At 41.6% G+C, this 10462-nt stretch overlaps 1 protein-coding gene across 1 annotated transcript in view; it reads right to left on the reverse strand.

Annotated features, from left to right (window-relative positions):
* Positions 1 to 7119, reverse strand: part of LOC106805650 (coiled-coil domain-containing protein 173-like) — a 12689-nt gene extending 5570 nt beyond the window's left edge. Inside the window, exons 1-6 of the mRNA XM_014807341.1 lie at positions 6456 to 7119; positions 5593 to 5766; positions 4844 to 5009; positions 4194 to 4309; positions 3453 to 3656; positions 2642 to 2761 (exon numbers count right to left, since the gene is read on the reverse strand). Coding sequence (XP_014662827.1) covers positions 2642 to 2761; positions 3453 to 3656; positions 4194 to 4309; positions 4844 to 5009; positions 5593 to 5766; positions 6456 to 7016 — 1341 coding nt within the window. The 5' untranslated portion in view covers positions 7017 to 7119. The remainder of the gene's footprint in view (positions 1 to 2641; positions 2762 to 3452; positions 3657 to 4193; positions 4310 to 4843; positions 5010 to 5592; positions 5767 to 6455) is intronic.
* Positions 7120 to 10462: the final 3343 nt, after the last annotated feature.

The following is a 10462-nucleotide window of genomic DNA, read 5'->3' on the forward strand; positions in this document are numbered from 1 at the left end:
ATAGATAGATAGATAGATAGATAGATAGATCGATAGATAGATTGATAGATAGATAGAAAGCTGAACATATAGATAGATGGATTTATAGCTAGGGGAATAGATGAATGGACAAACAGATAGATAGAGTAAAAGAGAATGAGGGTTTGCCGTGATTGTAAATGCGGTAATGTACGTACCGCGATCTAAGAAAATTTGTAATTTTGTAATAACATGTATAAGACGAGCTAAAAAGGACTTGTTAAAGGGGAGCTATGGGGGGGGGCAAAATAGGCTAAAAAAGAAAAGTAGGCTCTATTAAGTCTGTGGGCGCTACAAGGTTAGTGTAGCACGAATATAGCAATGTACGTAAGTAAGAGGTGGTGGGTATGGGTACATCGCCATTTACGCTCATCAAGCACGAAATATCTCTTCCTTGACTTTCTCGGTATTTCCATCGCGTCTTCCCAAAAGCCTATTACAGATGTCTATTATTGCCTATCCCTCACAATTTTGAAAAAAAGGGGCTCACGCGTATCGATTTGGATCTACTTGAAAATTAGCTCATGTCTTGCGTTCAAGACTACTAGATGCTTCTCTTTCACGCAGTACTAGCAGAGAGCAAACATCGTTTCGCAATAGTTAAGCTGAGGTTCACCAGCCGCGTGACGTTTCTAGACGCGTAGTCCAGCGAAACATCAACAAACTTGATATGCGATGCCCTGCGTACGGCTTCGGTGCTGTTGGCATTAGGCGGAAAGCTCTGAGCCAGACGTCGCGGTGCATGGATTACTGTAAAGTCATAATAACGTTGTCTGGTTATTAGCATAAAATGTTAGCATGCGATGCGAAGAATAGCACGTATATGTGTTGCATTTTGTAGACAAACCGTGAGGTCTACTGGCATAAGTCATTTGAATCGACTTAGACTCGATCAATATAGCGTCCATCAGTATTGCAGTTATACAGATACATCTCCATGCAGGTCGCTATCACGCTTCAGCATACAACGAGAGACCTTACTCGCTTGTGCACTCCTTTCTGTTAGTGCGTTTCTAACTTCTGTGGTTATTTTTCCTTGTTTATTTTTATTTTTTCTGCGCTTCTTAGATCTGGATACCGTGTGTCTTAGCAGGATCATTCGCATTTTTACGTAAAAAATCACTCAATTTATATCAAATCGATCTCGTGTTAGTTTTTGCTGCCTATCCGAACAGTACAGTACAATTCATATTCGTTAATAATGTTATCCATTTTCATAGTTTTGCTGCTGCCCTCGTTATCATGGCGCATCTTGAGCGTGCTTTTGATTTTAGTTGATGTGACAATTAATTTTCTTCGTATTAAAACATAGAGAGTTAATGCGGCATGTGTACTGCTCACTGCTTTTGGCCGTTTATCGTCATCAGAGAGCGAGAGAAGAAGAGAAGGCTATTAGGCACTTTAAAAAGTATGAGCAACGAAGCTAGACGACAGAGTATTTATCATAATCGCGAATAATTATCGTCCATTTTAAAACGTATTAATGGGTTTAGGTCGAATGCTAGAGAGTCGTGCTTGATTGAAAAGCTGCCCGCTAACATGCGTTGCAATTTGCCTGCAAAGTGAGTATTAGGAGTATTGATTGACAGGGATATAATGAAACCACATTACACTAGAAAGTGCATGATTCAAAATTACATACGACAACAACATTGACCTAATATGCCGAGTAGTATTATTGTATCTCAATTATGTCTACATACGCGACGTATGTGTGATTGTCCAACAAGCCTCAGCTAATGATCTACGAACCTTCTGAGGTTCGATATCATTTTGAATTATGTCCCAGATCTGCGTAATTTTGATTGAGCAATCTCTGGCAATTTGTTGGTTGCGAGGAAATTAAGGGCATGGCAACTATGGATGCCGTTTATAGCCGTAGCGTACGCATGTTTCTTTTTTCTGTTTTGGAGGGTTAATTTCTATTCTGATACATATGACGTCTTCATCGCTATCGTCGTCTACAGTTTCTATTTTCCATCTGATTTGTCCTCTTTCTTGTTTTCTTCTTATTCTTTTTTCTCGATTACAAAACAAGGTTGCGTGTGGTAGGACTACATAGGCACACACAAGAGACTTAATAGCATATTTGCTACACAGTAAGTGTCAATAAGTTATACACAACTAATGAACATTAAATGCATGACAAAATCGGATAGCTGCCTTGGTCTCCACGCTAGCTGACTGTTTGAGAAAGCTATATCTAATTGGTGCATATAATAGCCAATGACTATTTAATAGATAGCAACCAGCCCCCCTGGCTGTTACATAAACACGTGAAATTAATACATGGAATAAAGGTAATTTAATTAGAAGTGCATGAATAATGAATTACATATCATCAAATTGTTTCTTAATTTGTTTTCCAATTGGAAATTGTTGTGTTATACATTAGCATAAGTTTTAACTTGAGCAATCGGTTCATTTCTTGAAAGTACAAGTTTAGCTCAGCTGTTGAGGGTAAGATCGCCCCCATTTTTTATATGATTATTGTAAATGAAGAGGTGGGTGATATGGGATAAAATTTGACATTTGACCGTAAACATTAAAAAAAATTTATATTTATGTGCTAATTTATTGACAATAATAATAGGTTACTGCTGGTAAACTGCTCACACAGTACCTTCATTTCTTTGGCTTTTCTTATCACCATCATTCGTTTATGGTTTTCTTCCAGCTCCTGTTCCACTTGCAACTTCTGTTGCTTTTTCTCTTGCTCTCTAGCATGAAACAGCATGTCTGCCTAAAAATAATTAAACATATATTCATCAATACTAAATTCTACACTTAGAACTAGTGCTACAGAGCATCAGGTGCAAATCCGACACGTACAGATAGGATGTTGCTGCTGCTGCCGCTGCTGCTGTTTCTGCTGCTGCTGTTTTATTGAATATGGCTAACCTGCTTACAATTCTGCTACTATAGATAAGATCAATGATACTGCTATTGCTGCAGCTCTCATTGCTATAGCTGTTGTTACAAATAACCACGAATATAATTTAACAGTGACTTTAGTTTCCACAATTCCAGATGTCAGATGACAATGTCAGATAATAGAAAAAGCCACAATGCAATATGAATACTTACTATATAAGCAAAACAATCACATGCCAGAATGGGCAACAATGCTATACCCTTAACTATGTCGCTCGCATGTGCGTGACAAAAGATAATAAAACCATTAAGCAGACAATCTTTAAAATTCAATTAGCTAAAATCATGTAAATATTTAACGGTGTTGTTACTAAAACCTGACGTGTCAGCAAACTGTCGACCACCACTCAATGATATCTGCCTGAGAAGAAGTAGTTGAAGTTTTATACTGTGTAAATGCTATGCTAGCATCATGTCATTAGAGCATGCTTTCAGATCAACTTATGGTAACATGTACAGCACAATAGAATTAACACATTCTTGCAATAATCCTGACTAACCTGCCGTCTCTCCAGAAGACCTTCCTTTGCTCTGACATATTCCTCAGCCAACAGTCTCTCCTTTTCCTTCACTTGACTGATCCGGTTTTCTGTCATCTCCTGTTCCTCTCTTATCCACTTCTCCTGTTTCAGTTTTTCAGCTGAAATGTACTTGCCTTCAAGCTTCTCAACTGCTCTTGCCAAACGCTGTTCCTCATTTCCTGCCTGCAGACGATATACACTCACTCACTAGGCTTAGTTTCCAGCAGCTAGCCAAAATGTAAAGAAAAGCTTTTATACCAAATAACAACAACACGCGATGGCATATATGTGACGGTAAACAAAATTCCTGCCGCGACAAGTTCTATTTTACTAATTGCCATGCTTACAGACAGGATATAGATACTCAGTGCTGACATCTTATGACCAATAATGCTCAGACAATTGCAGAATGTTTCAATCTACATGGAATACAAGGATCGTCAGTATTCATTAATGTCTACTATTGTGCAAACCTCGGGGAACTTCCCAGATAACATGCTGACTTTAACATGCTTTTACTTTGACAGATAACAGGCTTTTTGCTCAGCGTGCCAACGTTGGACCCAACGTTGGCCCACCGTTGGCCCAACGCTGACCTAACAGCAGTCAGCCAACGTTGGCCCAACGTCATATTGCCAACCGTGACCGTGCCAATTAACCAAATGCCAACGTTGGCCCAACGTAAGCATGCTATCTGGGTTACTAGTAAAATTTACTTACCTTCTTCTTCAATTGTTCAGCCAAGAGAACTACCATCTTCTCTCTCTGTTCTTGTCGCCTTTTGTATAACTCAAGCTCCTTTTCCTTTCGCATTTCAGCAATCTTTTGTTTAGCCTCTATGTAAAATTTAACATGAACATGTATTGTAACACAATTTCACTGAAAAATAATTTAGTAGTTACATTGAATTTTGTGAATTCACATAATTATTTTAATAATTATTTAATCATTGTAACGTTTTATATGCAGCAGAGTCTTAAAAACTGTTTTTACAGCGTTTTCACCAAGGGAAAGAGTATGTGCTGTAAAAAAAATAAGCAGGTGACTATTTTTCTTGGAACTTTCACTACATTTCACTACCACTCAATGTATAAATAATTGCAACAAAGTTTTGCAGTGTCCTATAAGTATTTTCAAGCCTGTTTTACCTTGACTAAAATCATTCTTCATCATGACATAAAATCATGACTAAGGGCATTTTCAATAGCAATTTATCAGAAAAAAGTCAGAAAGTTTCACCATTGTAAGGCTTGATTTCAGGTACTAAAGATAAAAGTATCCTAATTATTAAAACACTGTTCTACGATAATTGAAATAATGGCACCTGCTGGCATCTAAAAAGTTTGCACTGTCTGCGTTATTCAACCTACTTGCAAAAATGTGCATTTCCATCTCCTCCTCATCAAGCTGCTGCTTCTCTATCAGCTGTAATTGCTCTTTATCTCGGATGTTTTGTCGATATGCTAGCATCAAGTCCAACTTTTCTTGTTTTTTCTTTTCTGCCTTTCTGTCCACCACTGCCAGATATGTCTTAATCTAAAAATGTATTAACAATGACCAATTACTTCACTGACTATGATACAAGCACATTGAATACACGTCAATGTCAATTCACTCACGGCAACTCGTATAAAATAACATGAATATTAGGTATTAGTGCATGACGTGATAAATCGCTGCAATCTCATTGGATAACGCAGCAGGCACTATGAAGCGATAGTGCCCGCCTGAGCGGGCACTATCGATTGCGCGACGCATTGTTATTATAACGCATTGTGTTTACGTCACGAATCTCCTGCGTCTGGGCGCCACGCAAGAGTAATTTCGAACGGCGGTTGTGTTTGTGTCGAACGTTTTGTTACATCGAATGCACCGGCAAATTAGGGAGTATAAAGAAGGTATATACGCATGAAAAGTAGATTGCATAGTCATGTGATGCACTAAAAACATTAATGCCTGCTGTTGGGGGCACTATGCTCTCATAGTGTTGCTTTGGGAAGGAATAGTGCCCTCGCTACCGCTCGGGCACTATTCCTTCCCTCAGCAACACTATGCATGAGAGCATAGTGCCCCCAACAGCAGGCATTAATATATAAATAACACAAAAATTCAAATTTACTTTGCCGAGTGTTTCTTTCCCTTCTTCCGCAGCTTTTACTCTCTCCAGCTCAAGCTTCTCCTGCTTAATCTGCCTTTGCATAGCTTGAGCTTCAGCAGCCTCCTTCCGAGCCTGTAGTCTCTCCTGCAGTGTTTGCAGGTCCTTCTGTTTTTCTTCCTCAAGACGACGTTTCACCTTGAAGTACAGATTAAGCCAAGATATACATGACAAATCTATATTTTATATGTATCTGAAGATATCTGAAGAGACTCAAGAACATTTTTATTTTCATCCATGATTTCAGAGCTGCCAACATTGGGTGATAGGTGAGAGTGAGATGCGAGGGAGCGAAGCGACCGAGCAGGGGTGGGCGTGGGAGGGGGTTTTCCCCCCTCTCACGGTAGGGAGCTTTTGCAATTTATAACTTCAATTTGTGCAATTTGGTGCATACTAAAGTGACTGTTTTCAGATATTCTAAGATTTTTGTTTGCTGTGCGTGAGATATTTCAGCGCTTTATTCATGAAGGGATATTCATGCGTGAGATATCTCAGCATTTTTTTGCTGTGCGTGAGATATTCTAAGATCAGCGTGAGAGCGTGAGATTTGGTCAACATGCGTGAGTCACACGGTCAATGCGTGAGAGTTGGCAGCCCTGTGATTTGCTATCACGACTCGAGATTGCCAATGTCAATGATATCAACAGTAAGATAATAACCCACTTATCTTACTCTTGATGATATATACACTATACAGTACAAGCTATGTCACAAATAATATTGATGGTTATTATCTTACTCTTGATGATATACATAATACAGTACTCAGTAGGCTACAAGCTATGTCACAAATAATAATAAGAATTCATTATACAGTATACACATGCCTCCTCCAAGTAGACGTTTTCCCTTGCATTGTTCGTGCTCGCCTGTGCCCTTTTTAGCTCTATTTGTTTGTCTCTCTCCTTCAGCACATCTGCTAACAGCAGTGCGCCATGAAACTTCTTCACGCGATCAATTTGAAAGTATTGTTGCATCTTTGCTTTATCAATCGCCACTTTGCGCTTCTCAGCTTGATATTTTGCTTCTTTGATATCAATTTGCCTTCTCTCTTCTTCATCTTTTTGCTCGCGAATTGTGCGAGCTTCCAGTTTCTTCTGCCTAAGTCCGGCGATCGTGTTGGTCCAGTTTTTAACCATGTTTTTTGACATATTCCTTAACGCTTCCCGCTCGCTGCGGTTAATTTCCGACAGGTCAGCATCCCTGGTTGGCTTGCTCAAACTTTCTTGGATTCGTTGCCAGTCAGCTACAGGAAAAGTATATGACTGCGATAACCTTTGATTTGCAGTTGCACCGCCACCGGTCATGGACGGAGATTGTAGAGCAACGCCACGAATGTGTTCAGGTTTCATACTAGTACTACTAGTACTTGCTATTGCTGACGCCATTGTGCACAGCCAAGCGAACACCGTCTATTTTACTGTAATATCACATATCTTCTAACACCAACCCGTCTTCTCCGTTACCCACAACAAGAGAATCCTGTTTCATGCGACCACGGCAACCGCGTAGTGACGGTAAACATTCAGTGAGTGGTACGATTACTACGCCATCTGCAGTTTTATTTATTTATTAAATATAAGCATTCCGTTATATTATATTAATAATTAATGTGTCTATTAATTAATAACGTACTTAGTCGTGATAAATAATGTTGAGGTATAGTTGTCTGGGGAACACATATGACGCAAATCACTCGTTATTATATTAATGGTTAACAGAATTGCATCCTTCCATGTAGAAATGCCCAACTACTGTTTTCCTGCAATATGCTATATATTATTATACGCGTTGCTGCATCTACACACGGACACGCACGCACACACACGCGCGCGCGCGCACGCACGCACGCACGCACGCACGCACACACATCCATCCATCCATCCATCCATCCATCCATCCATCCATCCATCCATCCATCCATCCATCCATCCATTCATTCATTCATTCATCCAGTCATCCATTTATGCACTAAAGAAGCTACGCTGACGCTTAACAACGTGATGTGCGATGTACTGAGTACGAGTCTCTGTACTTCGTACAGTATTGCGTGGTCAGCGATCGCGAGTGCGAGTGTACTGTATTTCGTAACTCTTCTGCGAACCGTTGTCGCCTGTCACGTCTAAATCGAGAGAACCGCTGAAGTACTGTAGTGGGCTGGGGTTAATCATCTGCATTCGAACGGTGCTTGACGGCGCAGAGGGGCGACATGGGCTTGGCAGCCGTGTACGCGACGCACCCCTCCGTTTACGGTCCACTGGCCGACCAAAGGACTAACATGCAGATGGGAGAGAGTATGACCGACATATGTCAAGTCAATTACAAATACACATGGCGCTAGATCGCTACTACAGCCACCATCGCAAGCGTATATCATACAGTATATATACACAGTAATGATAAGGGTATCATGTAGTATAAGCGCGCGCCAACACAGCACACGACACTCATCGCGTATAATAGCTCTCTCGTCTCTATAATTATATATTCCTAACTATATCAGTATATACCAACAGTAGTATTGCCGGTGCGTGCATGAGTGTGTGTTGTGTGTGTGTTGCGTGCGGTGGGCTGCCGGTGTCTTTGTGTGGTGTGTGTGTGTGTGTGTGTACGACTGTGTGTGTAGTGCTGGCGACTGATTGTCGGTAGTGACATGGTGTGTGTGCGCGCGCACGCCGCGTGCGTGTTTATCTCGTGTGGTGTGCTGTGGTGTGTGGTTGTGTTGTGTGTGTGTGTGTGTGTGTGGTGCGCGCGGCGCGCGCGGCCGGTACGACACTGTTCAGCATGGCGCTTCGGTCGCGCTAATCCGCGAAAAGTCTCCTTGTGGTGCTCTATGGTTAGCTCCTACCATCAACAGCGCATATAACCGCTCTTCGCTTTTTGTTAATGCGAGAATAATAGGCTCGTCATATAATGTAAGAAACAACATCAAAAGGACGAATTCACGATGGAAGAACGTAGAGAATCGCGCGTAGACGACGATGAGGCGTGATGAAGAGCTCATATTGTATCCAGAATAGAAGGAGTTATACCCCTTCCAAAACGAAAAAAGAGAGCATCGCGTACGCTTCCGTTATCGGCTATAACAACGGCCATCTATATGTTCGACCATGTCGTCCTAATTCCCTCCGCAACCAATCAAATTGGCGCGTAGAGATTGATCAGTCAAAATTACGGTCACATCTGGGACCATCTACGCCTTCAAGTAAGATGTATTAGTCGAACCTCAGAACGGAATTCGTAGATCATCTAGCTTGAGTGCTTGTTGGACAATCAACATGCATGACCGTCTTCTGATCCTCGGGCCCGGGCGGTCACGCGTATGGTAGACATAATGTGAGGGATAACAATAAGTAGCTACTGCGGGGCAATATGGTAGGGTCAATGTGTTGTTGTCGTTGTTAATTTGAATCATGCAACTTTCTATAGTGGTAGGATGTGGGTTTTCATTATATGCCTTGTCATGCAAGTACTCCTAATACTCACGTTTGGGCAGGCCAAATTGCAGGCATGGACCGCGATGTTACGGTAACCTTTATTCAATCAAGCGCACGATCTCTAGCATGTGTCGCCTAAACCGATTAATACGCGTTTAAAATGGAACGATCTTATTCGCGATTATGATAAATACTGTCTGTCGTCGTAGCGCTTCGTTGTGCCTGCATACTGTTTGTAAAGTGCCGTAATAGCCTTCGTTCAGTTCTTCTCTTCGGGTCTTCTCGCGTGATGAGGATAAACGGCCAAAAGCAGTGACAGTACACATGCCGCATTAACGTCTCCTACTAATGTTTTAAATACGAAGGAAGAATTATTGGTCACGGTCAACTAAAATCAAAACATGGTGGGGGCCGGGGTGTCCGGTCCTCAGTGATGCGCCCGCATGATAACGAGGTGCAGCAGCAAAACTATGCGAAATGGATAACATTATTAACGAAGAGTATGGAAGTTGTACTGTACTGTTCGGGATGGAGGCAGTCGAAAAACTAACACGAGATCGATTTGGATATAAATTTGAGTGATTGTTTACGTAAAAGATCCGAATGATCCGCTTGCTAAGACACAACGGTATCGCAGATCTAAGGAAGGGCAGAAAAATCAAAATAGAGAGCAAGGAAATTAATAACGCACAGGAGAGTGTAGAAACGCACTAACAGGAAAGGAGTGGCAACGAAGCCGAGTATAGGTCTCTCGTTGTATGTCTGAAGCGTGATAGCGACGCTACATGGAGATGTATGCTGTATAATCTGCAATACTGAGGACCCTATAGTTGATCGGAGTCTGAAGGTCGATTCAAATGACTTTATGGCAGTAGACCTCTGTACGGTTTGGCTACAAAATGCGCAACACATAATAGCGTGCTATCTTCGGCATCGCATGCTAACATTTTATTGCTAATACCAGACACGTTATTATGACGTTTACAGTAATCCATGGCACCGCGACGGTTGGCTCAAGAGCTTTCCGCTGCTAGTGCAACTGAGCACCGAAGCGCGTACCTAGGGCATCGCATAATGCAAGTTTGGTTGAGCTGGTTTCGCGTGACTTGACGCCGGTCTAGAAAACGTCACTGTCGGTGGCTGGTGACCGTCAGCGTTACTCTTGCGAGAACGGTGGATGTTTAGCTTCTGGCCTAGTACTGGCGTGAAAGAGAAGCGCATCTAGAGTCCTGTGAACGGCAAGAACTATGCGCTAAGTTGTTCAAGTGAGATCCGCCAGGAGATCGGATACGCGTGAGCCCCCGTTTGTGTTTCAAAATTGTGAGGATGAGTGCAATAATAGACATCTGTAATAGCTTTTTGGAAGACCGTGGAAGATACCGGTCCGAGAAAGTCAA

This window comes from Priapulus caudatus, unplaced genomic scaffold (assembly GCF_000485595.1).
Source record: "Priapulus caudatus unplaced genomic scaffold, Priapulus_caudatus-5.0.1 Scaffold7, whole genome shotgun sequence".
Taxonomy (NCBI): domain Eukaryota; kingdom Metazoa; phylum Priapulida; class Priapulimorpha; order Priapulimorphida; family Priapulidae; genus Priapulus; species Priapulus caudatus.